Source organism: Podarcis cretensis (genome assembly GCF_951804945.1).
Source record: "Podarcis cretensis genome assembly, chromosome: 2".
NCBI classification, from domain to species: Eukaryota; Metazoa; Chordata; class Lepidosauria; order Squamata; family Lacertidae; genus Podarcis; species Podarcis cretensis.
In genome coordinates, this window is record NC_137171.1 from 119,663,956 (window position 1) to 119,680,856 (window position 16,901).

The 16,901-nt window shown below is 46.8% G+C and overlaps 2 protein-coding genes across 2 annotated transcripts; one reads left to right on the forward strand and one right to left on the reverse strand.

The window, feature by feature from the left end:
- Positions 1-452: 452 nt before the first annotated feature.
- On the reverse strand, positions 453-10,965 carry LOC307208700 (zinc finger protein 24-like). Its single transcript, XM_079963577.1, has 4 exons — positions 10,947-10,965; positions 5,233-5,984; positions 3,245-3,374; positions 453-1,228 (listed from the first exon to the last, which is right to left on the reverse strand). The coding sequence occupies exons 2-4, from the start codon at positions 5,977-5,979 to the stop codon at positions 639-641; spliced, it is 1,467 nt and encodes a 488-aa protein (XP_079819703.1). The 5' UTR covers positions 5,980-5,984; positions 10,947-10,965; the 3' UTR covers positions 453-638.
- Positions 7,717-13,978, forward strand: LOC307208704 (uncharacterized protein). Its single transcript, XM_079963581.1, has 3 exons — positions 7,717-9,377; positions 10,761-10,887; positions 12,594-13,978. The coding sequence occupies exons 1-3, from the start codon at positions 8,712-8,714 to the stop codon at positions 13,259-13,261; spliced, it is 1,461 nt and encodes a 486-aa protein (XP_079819707.1). The 5' UTR covers positions 7,717-8,711; the 3' UTR covers positions 13,262-13,978.
- The last annotated feature ends 2,923 nt before the right edge of the window (positions 13,979-16,901 follow it).

A 16,901-nucleotide genomic window follows, 5' to 3' on the forward strand; every position in this document is an offset into this window, starting at 1 on the left:
CACTGTATTACTATTATTATGAATTTATTTGTTGTTGTTTAGTCGTTTAGTCATGTCCTACTCTTTGTGACCCCGTGGACCAGAAGCACACCGGGCCCTCCTGTCTTCCATTGCCTCCCGCAGTTTGGTCAGACTCATGTCCAGGCTGAACGATGGGGGTGGAGACGCTCCTTCAGGTATACTGGGCCGAGGCCATTGAGGGCTTTCAAGGTCAGCACCAACACTTGGAATTGTGCTTGGAAACATGTTGGGAGCCAATGTAGGTCTTTCAGGACCGGTGTCTACAAATAAGTCTACAAATGACAGCAACTGAGCTTTAATTTACACATTACAAAGCATTGTGTGGGTGATGTTTCAGGTCCCTGCCCTCTTCTAAAAGACAGGGCCTTTTAACGGGTTCCAAGATTTCGGTGTAAAGTTATCGTTCTGTTGAAAACTTCAGCAAATAAAGCTTTTTTTTTTTTTAAAGTCATCTTTATTAAGCACACCAGAAATCTTGATTCAACGTACAAAATTTTGCTAGGAAACAGAGCAAACCACAGGACTCCTCCTTGAAGAAATATACCCCGCTTGTCACGCAAAAAGACTCTCACTGTCTAGTCGCAAGAATGCCCTTTTCTATGGGCTTTTTCCTGGTTTTAGCAATTCCCCCCGGTGCAGAGTCTCTGGTGACTAGCAACCTGCAATCGCCCGCTAAATGTTCTCCCGCAGGCCACACATTTGTAGGATTTGTCTCCTGTGTGGGTTTTCTGATGCCTAGTAAGGTCTGAGCTGGCGCTAAAGCTCCTCCCACAATCGGGGCAAATGTAGGGCTTCTCCCCTGTGTGGATTCTCTGATGCCTTACAAGGTCCGACCGCCAACCAAAGCTCTTCCCGCACGCCAGACACTTGTAGGGCTTCTCTCCCGTGTGGACCCTTTCGTGGGAGATGAGGTGCGAGCTCTGATTGAAGCGTTTCCCACAGTCTGTGCAGGCGAACGGCTTCTCCCCGGTGTGCGTCCTCTCGTGCTTGATGAGATCCGACCCGTATAGAAAGCTTTTCCCACACTCTAGGCACTTGTACGGCTTCTCTCCTGCGTGGGTTCTCCCTCTGCTTTCGAGGAATTCCCCCGCGTGGCTCTTGATCTGAACAGCGTTGATTTCGGCTTCCCACAAAGAGCTCTCGACAGGTTGTGGTTGCCTGGGCTTTTCTTCACAATTCTTCTCTGGCTTGTCTTCGGGGCCATCACCTGCAATGTATTTTTTAAAGGGTGAAATGAGTAACAGACTGGACAGGAGTAGACAAACTGAAACTCAGCCTAGTGACGATGACGATGATGATGATGATGATGATAATAATAATAATAAATTAAAGGTTAGCACCAACACTTTGGTTTTTTTATTGTATTATTTTATTAAAATAATTCAACATTAATACAGTGGTACCTCGGGTTAAGTACTTAATTCATTCCGGAGGTCCGTTCTTAACCTGAAACTGTTCTTAACCTGAAGCACCACTTTAGCTAATGGGGCCTCCTGCTCCTCCCGCTGCTGCCATGCCACCAGAGCACGATGTCTGTTCTCATTCTGAAGCAAAGTTCTTAACCCAAAGTACTATTTCTGGGTTAGCGGAGTCTGTAACCTGAAGCGTATGTAACCCAAGGTGCCACTGTACATACATATTATGAATATACAAACAAACTTACATTTCATACAGTCCTTAAAAATATTCATACATACCCACACTCAATCTCACACATACTTCCTTTTCCCACCACCATCCCTCACCCCTCACCCCACCCTTGTGTTCGACTTCCAGTCTATTCAATTGCTGTTTCTTTCCACTTCTATTACTTTCTTTCACACATTTTTAAGCCAACTTTCTGCTTCTTTTTCTGTTACACAATGTTATCCATCTTATTTAGTATTTCAGTATTTATGATGGAACTTATTTTTTCTAATAAGAGTTCTGATTTTTCAATATGATTTTGCAAATATCCTTAAAACACCAAATTATTGGAGTATTACAATATATCCAAAACAATGGGAGAAATCGGAAGGATCCCAAAAGAGAAGATAGACAAGGACTGGAAGGTGTTTAAAGGAGCACCAACACTTTGAATTGCACTTGGAAACGTAATGGGAGCCAATGCAGGTCTTTCAGGACCGGTGTTCTATGATATTGGCGACCGCTCCCAGTCACCAATCTAACTGCCGCATTCTGGATTAGTTCCAGTTTCCAGGTCACCTTCAAAGGTAGCCCCACGTAGAGCGCATTGCAGTAGTCCAAGTAGGAGATAACCAGAGCATGCACCACCCTGGCGAGACAGTCTGCGGGCAGGTATGGTCTCAGCCTGCGTAACAAATGGAGCTGGTAGACAGCTGCCCTGAACACAGAATTGACCTGTGCCTCCATGGACAGCTGTGAGTCCAAAATGACTCCCAGGCTGCGCACCTGGTCCTTCAGGGGCATTTACAGTCTGTAGGACCATAGCTCAGAGGAATAAGGTCCCAGATTCAATACTCAGCATCTCCAGGTAGGGGTGGGAAGGTCCCCTACTGGAATCCCACTCCCAGCTGCTGCCAGTCAGTGTATACAGTACTAAGCTTGGTGGATTAATGATTTGACTCAGCATAAGGAAGCTTCCTATGTTCCTGTGTAAGGCAGAGGTGTTTGGTTTGTCTAGACTGGAAGGTGGTGCTCTGTCTGTTTTGGACAAGCTCAATTTGCCATGAAATGCCAGGTCCATATGGTTACAAATATATAACAATATTATAGAGGTGCTGTTAGACTCTGTGCTACTGTTTAAAGCAGAGCGGGGCACCTCCAACCACACAGGTGGCCCATATAGGTATTGAACCCCCAAATTTGGGGTTGTCAGCACCAGGTGATAACAATTTGAACCATTGGTGTTGACCTTTAAGGCCCTAAATGGCCTCAGCCCAGTATACCTGAAGGAGCGTCTCCACCCCCATCGTTCAGCCCGGACACTGAGGTCCAGCTCCGAGGACCATCCGGCAGTTCCCTCCCTTCGAGAAGTGAGGTTACAGGGAACCAGGCAGAGGGCCTTCTCAGTGGTGGCACCCATCCTGTGGAAAACCCTCCCTTAGATGTCAAGGAGATTAGAAGACATCTGTAGGGAAGTTTTTAATGTATGATGTTTAATTATGTTTCCGTATATGGTGGAAGCCACCCAGATAGGCTGGGGCAAGGCAGTCAGATGGGTTGGGTACAAATAAAATTATTAATAATCATAGTGCCTGACCTTGTTGCATGCTGCCCTCGGTACACTCCTGCGTGGCTTCCCCGAAGAGGCGTCCTTTTTGCTCAAGGCAAGGCGGGACCTCCTCTTTCTCGGGGAAGTCCACCACGACTTCCTTGTAGGGCTCCAGTTCCTGAAAGAGCAGAGAGGGTCTCTTTTGCTTATTTAGTTCATAAAATCTATATGCTGCTTACAAAAGATAAAGCAGAAAAATCAAGAAAAAATTTCAACCCTGCATTAAAACATACTTAAAACACAGAGAAGGCCCTCTGCATGGATCGAGGCTGTTTAGGGCTTTAAAGGTCAGCACCAACACTTTGAATTGTGCTCAGAAACATACTGGGAGCCAATGTAGATCTTTTAGGACCGGTGTTATATGGTCTTGGCGGCCAGTCCCAGACACCAGTCTGGCAGTCGCATTCTGGATTAGTTGTTGTTTCTGGGTCACCTTCAAAGGTAGCCCCATGTAGAGTGCATTGCAGTAGTCCAAGTGGGAGATAACTAGAGCATACATTCTTTCCCATGGGTGTTGGGGGTAAACAGCAAGACAGGCTGTGCAATCTTCACGGTGCTTATTTGCAAAGCAATTTGCTTTAAAGTACGGAACTCAATCTCACAGGAGACATTAATAGTCACCAACTTGGATGGCTTTAAAAAGGATTAGACAGATTCATGGAGGAGAAAGCTGTCAGTGGCCACTAGCCGCAATGACTGTGCTCTGCAATCCCTCCTGCAAATCAAATTCAAGTAAGTTTTGAGGGGGTTTTAAAAGAAGAAATACTGTCATTTTACGCTAAGCAATATTTTCTGGCAGAATATTACCGAACTTCTTTTCTGGAACAGTTTTGCTGATTATTGTTCACAATTGTCAAACGGTTAGAGACAACATACTGAAGAAAGAAGAAACAGATGTAAAGGTGAATTAGATAACCATGAGACGTGTGGTGAATGCAGTGGAAGTCTTTTATAATATTTTAACTAGGATTTATATATTGTAATGTTTGAAGTATGAATTTGGAATTATTATGAAAAGTATTTTTTCTCTTCATTTTTTTTTCTTTTCTTTCTTTTATTTTTCGTCTTTCTTCTTTTCTAGTCTGCATTCTGGTAAATTATGAATGTTTTTATGTATGGTTATGTACTGTTTCTATTTCCTTTTTTTCTTTTCCATTTTTTTTGTAACATCTAATAAAATTTAGAGGAACGCGGGTGGCGCTGTGGGTTAAACCACAGAGCCTAGGACTTGCCGATGGGAAGGTTGGTGATTCAAATTCCTGCGACGGGGTGAGCTCCCGTTGCTCGGTCCCAGCTCCTGCCAACCTAGCAGTTTGAAAGCACATCACAAGTGCAAGTAGATAAATAGGTACCGCTCCGGCGGGAAGGTAAACGGCTTTCTGTGCACTGCTCTGGTTTGCCAGAAGCGGCTTAGTCATGCTGGCCACATGACCCGGAAGCTGTACGCCTGCTCCCTCGGCCAATAAAGCAAGATGAGCACCGCAACCCCAGAGTCGACCACGACTGGACCTAATGGTCAGGGGTCCCTTTGCCTTTACCTATATATTGTTTCTATTTCCTTTTCTTCTTTTTCTTTTTTTGGTAACATCTAATAAATTTTTAAAAAAAATTTAAAAAAAGAGAAAGAAAGAAGAAACAGGACATTAAGCTTATCCTCTGGCTGATTCAAATCTCTGCGACGGGGTGAGCTCCCGCTGCTCGGTCCCAGCGCCTGCCAACCTAGCAGTTCGAAAGCACCTCCGGGTGCAAGTAGATAAATAGGGACCGCTTACCAGCGGGAAGGTAAACGGCGTTTCCGTGTGCGGCTCTGGCTCTGGCTCTGGCCAGAGCAGCGATGTCACGCTGGCCACATGACCCGGAAGTGTCTCCGGACAGCGCTGGCCCCTGGCCTCTTAAGTGAGATGGGCGCACAACCCCAGAGTCTGTCAAGACTGGCCGTACGGGCAGGGGTACCTTTACCTTTACTGGCTGCTCACCTGTCGCTCCAGCCTCTCAGCGTTGAGCTGCCTCCTCAAGAAATCCTCCGCCAGGCCTGCTGCTTGGGAGCTGGTCACTGGTTCCTCTCCGCGGACCCAGCCCTGCATCTCAAGGGGGAGGATGCTCAGAAACTGCTCCAGGACCACCAGCTCCAGGACCTGCTCCTTGGACCGTCTCTCTGGCTCCAGCCACAGATGGCACAGCTGCCACAGTCGCCCGCATGCCTCCTGCGGCCCCGTGGCCTCCTCATAGAGGAAGTGCCTGAACCGCTGGCAGTTGGCCTCTGTCCTGGCAAAATCCCCTTTGTCCCGTTGGCCACTGGACGCCATTTGAACACAGGCCGGATGGGCTTTTCCGCCGGGCCTTGGCAAGAGCCACCTCCCTGTCTCCTCTAGAAGCCACGGGCCATGCCCAGCATTGCCCACCAACGCCCTGCCGTTGTCCACCTGCAGGGTGGATCCCCCCAGCTGTGGATCCATCTGTCCACAGCGAGGGAACTGCACAGCCTTCAGGAAGTCCTGCCACTGGGCATCCCAGCAAACCGGCTCCCGCTTCATCTGCCGAGGAGCAGCCCACCAAAGGAACTCCTTCAGACTCTTGGCTTCCATGGTGTGAGGGATTCCTCCTGCCCCCTCTTGCCGTCCCTCCTGTTGGCCAGGGCCTGCCAAATCCAGCTTCTCCATTTTGATTCCCGGGACCTTGAAACTTGGGCAGACGAGCCGTGTTCTCCGTTCCTCCATGGCCATTTCCCCTGCTCAAGTCGGAGAGAAATAAAATAGGTTACAGATCAGTAAGAAGTTTCCTGATGAATTGTTTGGGAGTCATTTTGGACTCACAGCTGTCCATGGAGGCGCAAGTTAATTCTGTGTCCAGGGTGGCTGTTTACCAGCTCCATCTGGTACGCAGGCTGAGACCCTACCTACCTGTGGACTGTCTTGCCAGAGTGGCGCATGCTCTAGAATCATAGAATCATACAATCATAGAGTTGGAAGAGACCACAAGGGCCATCGAGTCCAACCCCCTGCCAAGCAGGAAACACCATCAGAGCACTCCTGACATATGGTTGTCAAGCCTCTGCTTAAAGACCTCCAAAGAAGGAGACTCCACTACACTCCTTGGCAGCAAATTCCACTGTCGAACAGATCTTACTGTCAGGAAGTTCTTTCTAATGTTTAGGTGGAATCTTCTTTCTTGTAGTTTGGAGCCATTGCTCCGTGTCCGCTTCTCTGGAGCAGCAGAAAACATCCTTTCTCCCTCCTCTATGTGACATCCTTTTATATATTTGAACATGGCTATCATATCACCCCTTAACCTCCTCTTCTCCAGGCTAAACATGCCCAGCTCCCTTAGCCGTTCCTCATAAGGCATTGTTTCCATGCTCTAGTTATCTCCCGCTTGAACTACTGCGATGCGCTCTACGTGGGGCTACCTTTGAAGGTGACCTGGAAACTGCAACTAATCCAGAATGCAGCAGCTAGACTGGTGACTGGGAGCGGCCGCCAAGACCACATAACACCGATCCTGAGAGATCTGCATTGGCTCCCAGTACGTTTCCGAGCACAATTCAAACCGTTGATGCTGACCTTTAACGCCCTAAACACAGTCGGTCCTGTATACCTGAAGGAGTGTCTCCACCCCCATCGTTCAGCCCGGACACTGAGATCCAGCGCCAAAGGCCTTCTGGTGGTTCCCTCATTGCGAGAAGTGAGGTTACAGGGGACCAGACAGAGGGCCTTCTCAGTAGTGGCACCCACCCTGTGGAACGCCCTCCCTCAGATGTGAAGGAAATAAGCAGCTATCTTATCTTTAAAAGATATCTGAAGGCAGCCCTGTTTAGGGAAGTTTTTAATACTTAATGCTGTATTTTTTTTAACCCTCGATTGGAAGCCGCCCAGAGTGGCTGGGGAAACTCAGCCAGATGAGCGGGGTATAAATAATAAATTATTATAATAAATTATTATTATTTGCCTCCTACGCAGTAGAGGTTACTGACATTTTTAGATCTGTGGCCACCCTGGGACTTTTCATTTTTATTTTTGCCCTTAACGATAGTAAAGTATACTCAAATTGATTCAACATCACCTGGTTTTAATTTGCGCTAATTTTTCAAGGGCAGTATTGAAATCTCTCTCAGATCACTCTGGGATTTTTGAACAAGTGCCATTTTTAGTATCCCAGGTCACCTGCTCGCAGCCCCTGTCGAGGCACAGATAAAGAATTGTGCACCCTCCCATTTTTCCAAAGGATCTAGAGAGAGGTTGGCTCTGGTAGAATGAATCTGAGCCCGGTTACTATTTTTAAATGGTTTCCTCTCCCTATTTTGCATTGCATGAATTAATTCCCTTCCACCACGCCACTATGAATGATCCTAGCTTTCAGCTTATGGCTTAAATCACCCACCTGTCTGTCTTCTGCAGGAGTCTAATGCCAGGAGGAGGGCGGGGCTTAGACCCAGGAAGTTGTCCTCATTGTTTACTTCCCCCATCCAAATTTCCTGGGCCGCTCTAAGAAACGGAGCTCGGTGGATTTAACCCTTTGAAGGAGCAAAGACCGGACCCAGAAGCTAACAGAACAATTTACAGTAGCTGCATTAGGACCAGCGGCCTCCCAAGCAGCGAGCTGTTTTTGCAATGGTTTTTATTGCTGCAGGAGAGCAGCAAGGGGCATAGATCAGTGGCAGAGCGTCTGCTTTGCATGCATCCCCGGCATCTCTAGTTAGGGCTGCAAAACTAGGGAGCTGCTGCCAGTCCGTGCTGGCAGTATAGAGGTAGACGGCCGGTTAATGGTTAAATCAGCAGCCGCGGCTCAATTCCTAGCGAAGCCAGAAAAAATGTGAGGGGAGGAGTGGGGCGGGACAGAGGACAGCCTTCCATGCAGTTCCTTGCCCGGCTTTGCAGCTAAAATGCTGCCTGGCTGAGGTTTATTTTTTGCATTGCCAGGAGGTTGGTGCATGGGGTGCAATGAATGAGGTGCGTGTTCAGAAAGTGCTGCCTAGTGGGTAGAGCATGTGCTGTTTGGCATGCAGAAAATTCCCAGGTTCAGTCGCCAGGGCTGGGAGAGAGAGACTCGCTGCCTGAAACTGCCAGCCAGAGCTGACAGTACTAAGCCAGTAGCCCAACTCGGTATAAGGCAGCTTCCGAAGTTCCTGAGAGTAGCAGGCACCCCCTCTTTCTGAATTGTATCAGAAAGGAGTCCCCGTCCCCCCACTGCATAGAATTCATAGAATTGTAGAGTTGGAAAGGACCCTGAGGGTCATCTAATCCAACCCAACTCGAACCCATGACCCTGAGATCAAGAGTCATGCCTTGGAATGTGGGTGACCCCTTTCCAAGTTCACGATGAGCTCCGGCCCCTCTTTTTCTAGAAAAATAGCTCTGGGTGGAAGGCCAAGGGCAGGCCCATCGTCCTCATCTGCCCTCTGCCCCACCACACACCAGTGAGGGAAAGAGCTGCGTTCGAATCGTCCCTGCAAGCGGAAATGGCTCTAGCAGGAGTCGGGGAACCCTCAGCCTCCTGCCTTCAGTTCCCAGCTGCGTTAGAGCGGTGGCTTCAAATGGGCTTGACCCCTGAGAGCGAGGAGCCACGCGCCTGCCGTCTCGAGGAAGAAAGCCAAGCGGGCGCCGTGGGGCAGTTTCTGAGGTGGACCGTGGAACAGATGAAGCAGGAACCGACCCAGGGGGTGTTGTCTCGGCACTGGGAAGCCCAGTGGCAGGCTTTCCTGAAGGCCTCGCGGTTCCCTGGGTCGGACCGGGGAGACCCACAGACTGTGCTGTGGGGTGGCGGCAAAATCTTCCTTCCCCATCGGTCCATTGGCCGGCAGATTATGGCAGAGCAGGGGGCTGGCTCTGCAACTGCCCTCGGTGCAGAGGCCCAGCGCCAGAGCTTCCGCCAGTTCCGCTACCAGGAGGCCGAGGGTCCCCATGAGGTCTGCAGCCGCCTCTGGTACCTCTGCCACCGGTGGCTGAAGCCAGAGAGGCACACCAAGGAGCAGATCCTGGAGTTGGTGATCCTGGAGCAGTTCCTGGCCGTCCTGCCGCCGGAGATGCGGAGCTGGGTCCGGGAAGGAGGCCCAGAGACCTGTTCCCAGGCGGTGGCCCTGGCCGAGGAGCTCCTTCTGGGGCAAAGAGAGGCGGAAGAAGAACAGGTGAGGGAGGGTGTGCTCACCTGGTCACCTGGTGACCTGAACAGCTTGGGATAGCTCTGTTGGTAGAACACAAGATTGTTGATATCAGGGTTGTGGGTTCCAGTCCCACCTGGGCAAAAGTTTCCGGCATTGCAGGGGGTTGGACTAGATGATCCTTGGGTTCCCTTCCAACTCTACAATCCTATGAAAAGCTATACATATAGGGTGGAATTCAACTTAGCGCTAAGTGGGATGTGCATGTACGGAACAAAGTCTGTTCATACAGCATAACTCCCCCCCCCCATTCTCTTACAAGTTTAGGGGGTTCCCTCAACCCTCCAGAGCAGATTTTGGGGGGGGGTGAAATATACCCAGAGTCGAGTGTGGATTTCATGCTCTTTATTCAGCTCATAGTAGTGAGGAGGAATGGAAGGTCCTCGGAAATGTCTGCTTTATATACATTATTTACACAATGGGCCCCACGTGATTGGCTAATTCCGGGATTCTCCCGTAGGCCAATCAGGTTGCAGATTCAATTCCACCTGGAGTTGGATTGTGTGGCTCCTGCGGACCAATCAGACTGCTGCATTCTGGATCCTATTGTTCTAGTACCAGTCAGACTGCTGCAATTTGGATCCTATTCAACTCAGTACACAACACCGGGCTTGGGGGGGGAGGGGCAGGGGAAGCCCTGTTGTGTGAGTGGACCTTGTTCTGTATGCACAACTTACTTGAATCTCCGCCCAGACATTTATCGTTGTATTATTTATTTTTGTATCTAATATGTACTTCTACAAATCAATTGTTTAATGCAGGCTTCCTCAACCTTGGCCCTCCAGATGTTTTTGGACTACAACTCCCATGATCCCTAGCTAGCAGGACCAGTGGTCAGGGATGATGGGAATTGTAGTCTCAAAAACATCTGGAGGTTTAATATTTTAATGATTTGAATTGTCTTTTTCTTAGCTGCCTTGGGTGGTGTTATGTACTGAGTTGAATAGGATCCAAATTGCAGCAGTCTGATTGGTCCTAGAACAATAGGATCCAGAATGCAGCAGACTGATTGGTCCTTGAACAATAGGATCCAGAATGCAGCAGTCTGATTGGTCCACAGGAACCACCCAATCCAACTCCAGGTGGACGTGATTGGCCTACAGGAGAATCCCGGAATTAGCCAATCACGTGGGGCCCATTGTGTAAATAATGTATATAAAGCAGACAGTTTGGGGAAACTTCCATTCCTCACTACTATGAGCTGAATAAAGAGCATGAAATCCACACTCAACTCCGAGTATGTTTCAGGTTGCAAAATAAGTTTTTTAAATTCAGTGAAGAAGCACAGACTGTGTTCTCTTAGCTGGTAGAGAACTTTGCAAAACAAACTGAAAACGCCTACTATTTCAGGTGTCGGGCCTGTCCCAAGTCCTGAAATTTCCTGATGATGAAGAGGAACAGCCGTCATCTGAGTCCGGACAGGGGCTCCTCTGTGGGGAGATCATACAGGAGAGCGGAGATTATGCCGTTTCTCTGGGTCAGCATCTGTAGTGCGGTATTTCAAATATTTATTTCCTTTACCTGAAGGATATTTACCTTTCTCTTCAGCCGAAAAGGGTCCCCAGAGTGGCTAACAGAGATATGTAATGGGAGAATCTGAAGGACAGTGCACAAAAGGAAGAGGGATTGGGAGGGAAGAGATTGAGATTCCTAGTTGAGATTCCTGCATTGCGGGGGATTGGACTAAATGATCCACCGGATCCCTTCCAACTCTTAAGATTCTACAAATCTATGAAAAAAATGACAGGCAGCGGTTGCCAGAGTGTCCTACAAAAATCATTAACATTGCAGCCCCTGCCCTCAGGTTTACAGTCTGAAAGACATGGCACAAAAGGAAAGAGGGTTTAGGAGGGAAGAGGACAACACACAACTTAGTTACAAAGCTGTTTTTAAGACCAGCTGGAACAGGCCATAAGGTGCTGGTGTCTCAGCTGACCCAAAGGGATTCCTTTATCTTCTCTTCTTTTCTTTTTTTAGTTTTTTATTTATATTTTTCAAATTTATACATTTCATTAGTTTTACAATCAATTTAACATTTCAAAATTGGACTTCCTTCCCCCTCTTTCTGCGGTTCCTTGTTTTTTATTTTTTTTTTAAATTCTGCATATCCAAATTCATTTAACTTGTTCCTTTGATTATCTACTGTAAATATATACTCTTATAAAACTGCAGGTTATTACAATAATCCTGCTAATGGTTTTATCTGTTTATCTGTAAATATTTATCTGTTTATCTGTAAATATTCAATGAACCATTTCCATTCTTTTATAAAAAGTTTTTTAGCTTGATTTTTTTCATTCTTCCACTTAGTTTCGCCATTTTTGCATATTCCATAAGTTTTAATAATAATTTATTTATACCCCACTCTCCCAGCTAACAACCGATATAAAAACAAATTGATTGAAATACAACTTTAAAAAGAAGATTAAAATACAACTTTAAAACATTAAAACATTAAAAAAGCCAGGGAAGTCCCGAAATAGGAGTTCCTACACAGGAAGGAGAAAGGAAAAAGGAAAGAGGGGGAGGGAATCAAACTGATTCCAAGCCAAAGGCCAGACGGAACAACTCTGTCTTACAGGTCCTGTGGAAAGAAATCAAATCCCGCAGGGCTCTGGTCACATGAGACAGAGCGTTCCACCAGGCCGGAGCCAGTGTTGAAAAGGCCCTGGCTCTGGTTGAGGCTAATCTAACTTCCTTAGGGCCCGGGACCTCTAGGGTGTTGCTATTTATGGGCCTTGAGGCTCTCCGTGGGGCATACTGGGAGAGGCGGTCCCGTAGGTACGAGGGTCCTAGGCCATGAAGGGCTTTAAAGGTCAAAACCAGCACCTTAAATCTGACCCTGTACTCCACCGGGAGCCATTGCAGCTGGTAGAGCACTGGGTGAATATGCTCCCATGGCAGGGACCCCGTGAGGAGCCTCGCTGCAGCATTCTGCACCCACTGGAGTTTCTGGGACAGCATCCGTTTTAGCATCCGTTCTCCCTTTACTGGGACTTCTGCTGTAGGTGGTTCGAATGGCTGTTGCCAGGAGAGACCAGGGGTTCTTTAGCTGTGACTCCTGCATCGTAGGGGGTTGGACTAGATGACCCTGGGTCCCTTCCAGGTCCCTCTACAATTCTGTGGCTCTGAACATATGCGCACGCACACCTGTACATACTCATTTTATTCTTATTCCAACAGATGATGCTTGGGGGACTGAGAAGGATTGGGAATCGCATGAGGTGTGGTCGGGAGGAATTAAGAGCGGAGAGGAGGAAGCTGACACTGAGAACAGAGAAGACGTCCTCGAGGGGGCGAATCGAACGAAGATGTGGAACCAGAGACCCGTCGCCGGCCACCTAAGCCAGTTTGGAACGTTCTACGAGCTATTGGCCCATCAGAAACCGCGGCCGGAGAAGAAGCAGAGTACCTGCGTTGTTTGCGGAAAAGGCTTCAGCCGCAAGTCAAACCTTCTCCGACATCAGAGAATCCACACGGGAGAGGAGCCCTACAAGTGCCCGGATTGCGGGAAGAGGTTCCGCTGGAGCACGAGCCTCATTGCGCACCAGAGAATCCACACAGAGGGAAAGCCCCATGAGCGCGGGAAGAGCTTCGACCACAGCCAGAACTTTGCACGGCACCAGAGGCTCCACCACAGGAAGAAGCCACACAAGTGTGTCGATTGTGGGAAAAGTTTTAGGCGGAGATCGAATCTGGCTATTCATCAGACGATCCATGCAGGGGAAGAACCTTTCGAGTGTGCGGACTGCGGGAAAAGCTTCAGCTACAAGTCAAGTCTCAGCAGGCACCGGAGGGTCCATGCAGGGGACGAAAGATTCAAGCTTTGCTTTCGAATCCAGCCTCACTAGACATCAGAGCATCCACTGTGGGAAAAGTTTCAGCGACGAGCAGAACCTTCTTGCACATCAGATCATTGCCGCCGGCACATAAGCAGCCAGACTCTGTTCTAAGAGGCTGGAGTAAAATAAAATATTTTTGCCTTAAGGGTGGCGAAATGTTTTGGTTTTTTTCCAAAAGAAATTATTGATTTTCACATTTATCACATAAAAAAAAAAGAAAAAGGAAGAAAAACATTACAACACACAAAAACAACATAGAAAGGACACACAAAAAAGATTTTTTTACTTCCAAATCCTAATTTCATTTCATTGATAACTGACTTCCTCGAATCCCCTCTAACTGAATTTCATTATATCTCCTGTTTAGCAGTTCTCCAAATTCATATTTCTAATAATATTAACTTCTTACATTTACTAACTTCTTCTCCTTTATTAAAATTTTAATCCTTAATGTTTATTAACAACATATTCTTATTCTACCCCTAAGCATAATTATTACTTCTAATAAATTTCTCTTAATCTTATGTTAGAATATTTAGCCAAATATTCTTTAAATTTCTTCCAATCCTCTTGTGTCTCCTTTCTGGTCGCAGATTCTTCCAGTCAGGTCGGCCAGCTCCAAAAAATCCATCATCTTCATCTGCCAATCTTCTATTGTTGGTATCTCTTGCGATTTCCAATTTTTGGCTAATAAAAGTCTTGCCGCTGTCGTGGCAAACAAAAACAGTCTGACATCTTATTTTGGCAATTCCAATCCTTGGGTGGCGGAAATGGTTTTAATACGCTAAGTCACATATTCTCCCTTTGTTACCCGGATGCAAAAAGAAAGCAGAACACAAGCACGCACACAAATTTGTATTGTGAAGTGCGGGGTCCTATCCCTCTTGGTTTTCTCCCAAGCAAGCTGCAATGCCTTGCCCTATTAGGGCCACTCTGCTCTCTTTATTTAGAGAAGACAACAAATATTGAGCAAACAAACAAACAAACAAACAAACAAACGGTGCAAGGAATCTTCCATTCTACACGTAGAAAAGCTGTAAATTAAAACAACTTGCAAACATTTATACATCGAACTGCCAGTTTCACCAATTTAGGGAAAGGGCACAGAACTGTGTGGGGTTGTGGGTGCGACATGACTGGGGTCCACAACCAGATAATCTGTTTCAACACTACAAGGCTCCCATTTGCTGCTGGAACATCAGCTCCATGTGCCCTAGGAATGCCACTGCCCCCATTCTCCATTTGGGTTCCATCCCACACCAATGTGATGGGTTCCCAGCAGTGAGACGTTCCCGGGGCAATGCCACCATTTGGGAAGAGGAATTGCTGGAGAATCAGGGTGTGTTGCAATATTTTGTTTAGTTGAGTGATTGTCCCTTCCTAGCCCACAGAACTGAACCTATACACACCAGGAGCAGCTTTTCAGAGCACGGAGATACACATGACTCCCAAGTTTCTACAGTTCAGACGGCCTTTAAGTAGTGGAAACGTTGATAGCCATATCTCAGTGGAGCAATTTTACACGGAAGCACAATTTAATGAATTGGCGTTGCTTCCCTCAAAATCCCAGTTAGGCTTAGGGACGAAAGCTTCCATTCCTAAGTGTTGTGTTTGGGACTGGGGCAGCAACACCACGGCTGTGCGTTGGATCCAAAGGTTTGTAGCTTGCTGGTAAATGATCTGCTTTGCATGGTTGAGTCCTCAGTATTTCCAGGTAGGGCTGGATACATCCCTTGCCTGAAAACCAGGATAGCCACTGTCAATTGCTGTAGACAAAGCTGGACTAGACAAGCTTTTGTTGTTTAGTCATTTAGTCGTGTCCGACTCTTCGTGACCCATGGACCAGAGCACGCCAGGCACTCCTGTCTTCCACTGCCTCCCGCAGTTTGGTCAAACTCATGCTGGTAGCTTCAAGAACACTGTCCAACCATCTCATCCTCGGTCATCCCCTTCACCTTGTGCCCGCCATCTTTCCCATCAGGGTCTTCTCCAGGGAGTCTTCTCTTCTCATGAGGTGGCCAAAGTATTGGAGCCTCAGCTTCATGATCTGTCCTTGCAGTGAGCACTCGGGGCTAATCTTCTTAAGAATGGATAGGTTTGATCTTCTTGCAGTCCACGGGACTCTCAAGAGTCTCCTCCAGCACCATAATTCAAAAGCATCAATTCTTCGGCAATCAGCCTTCTTGATGGTCCAGCTCTCACTTCCATACATCGCTACTAGACCTTTGTTGGCAAGGTGATGTCTCTGCTTTTTAAGATGCTGTCTAGGTTTGTCATTGCTTTTCTCCCAAGAAACCGGCGTCTTTTAATCTCGTGACTGCTACCAGGGAAGAAATCAAATTAACCTAAATGGAAGTCTCATCAAGCATACAGAGGGTTGCAGTATAAGACCCAGATTTGCAACCTCAGCTGGGAGCCTTGCTGGGCAACCTTGGGCCTGAATTTCACACACAAAAAACACTTTTTTGCAATTAACATGAAAATGAGTGTTAAATTTGCACTATATTGTGTTATATTTCTGGAAGTGTCTTCCATGTCAGGTTAAAGCTCAAATGCAATGTATAAATTTGCAGTTAGGGTCATGCCGTGAGAACGGATCAAACTGCCCCTGTGAATGTAGATGAGTGAATGCCGCAGATAAAAGGAACTAAATCAAACGAATGTCCCCAAAGTAGCCATGCCCACTGAGTTCAATAGGGCTACTCTGAGTAGGGCTGGCGTCCAATGCTCAAAGTCTGAACACACTCAACCATTGCACCATACTTCTGGAACTCCTCGCTGCAAGAAGTGAACTGCAAGGTCATTTGTTTTGTCCCGTCCCCCCCAATTTTGAATTGATATTTTATTGGGGAGGGAATCAAATATAAAGCAGCAAAGTGATACAAAAAGAAAAAAAAGAACAAAACACACAACCTTGTAGTAAAAGGGGGACAATGACATTATATGAATATATTCAAAAATACCTAATCCATACATTTTTTTATAAATTCGATATTATTATCCTAATACTAATATAAATATGAAAAGTCTATTACATTTTGTATAAATTCGTTCCAAATATTGTCGTATTTATCCAAGCAGAGTCTACGGCTGTGAGCAGCCTGTTGCAAGTGTAATCATATTATCAATCCACTGATTTGTTATTTCTTATTATAGATTAAAGGTGATTATGTCTTTACTCTTCCAGTTCATCGGTATCAGCCTCTCGACTACCATTAGAGCGCGTAAAATCTATTTTTGTTAACTTCCATATAGTAGGTACACAGTTCAGAAGAATATTCTCTGCTGAATTTTAAAGTGTTTTCTTCCCTGAACAGTCGAGTCATACAATCCAGCACTGCAAGATCGTTTGTTGAGGGTGCTGGGAACTGTAGTTCTGCGAGGAGCAAACTATAACTCCCGGGATTCCTGCGTGGGAATGTGCTTCAAAGGCGTGGGGTGTACAAGAGGAAAACACCCGTGCGTGCAAGAATATTCACGCGTTTCTGAGTGGCAAGGGAATCTTTCGCAATTCCCATCAACAAGACAGAGGCACTTGTAAGGATCAACTGAGAGCCTCGATCTCCTGGGCACGATCCATTCATTCAAAAGCAAATAAATAAATAAATGCATGCAAAAGAGACCAGGATGTGAACGTAGCATAGCACAG

Excerpts from the sequence above, each read along its gene's own strand:
- LOC307208700 (XM_079963577.1), bottom strand. The coding sequence starts at position 5,979 with ATGGCCATGGAGGAACGGAGAACACGGCTCGTCTGCCCAAGTTTCAAG. Across the intron at positions 3,375-5,232 it reads CTGAGAGGCTGGAGCGACAG|GAACTGGAGCCCTACAAGGA; the intron begins GTGAGCAGCCAG and ends CTGCTCTTTCAG. Across the intron at positions 1,229-3,244 it reads CGAGGGCAGCATGCAACAAG|GTGATGGCCCCGAAGACAAG; the intron begins GTCAGGCACTAT and ends AATACATTGCAG.
- LOC307208704 (XM_079963581.1), top strand. The coding sequence starts at position 8,712 with ATGGCTCTAGCAGGAGTCGGGGAACCCTCAGCCTCCTGCCTTCAGTTC. Across the intron at positions 9,378-10,760 it reads GAGAGGCGGAAGAAGAACAG|GTGTCGGGCCTGTCCCAAGT; the intron begins GTGAGGGAGGGT and ends CTACTATTTCAG. Across the intron at positions 10,888-12,593 it reads AGATTATGCCGTTTCTCTGG|ATGATGCTTGGGGGACTGAG; the intron begins GTCAGCATCTGT and ends TTATTCCAACAG.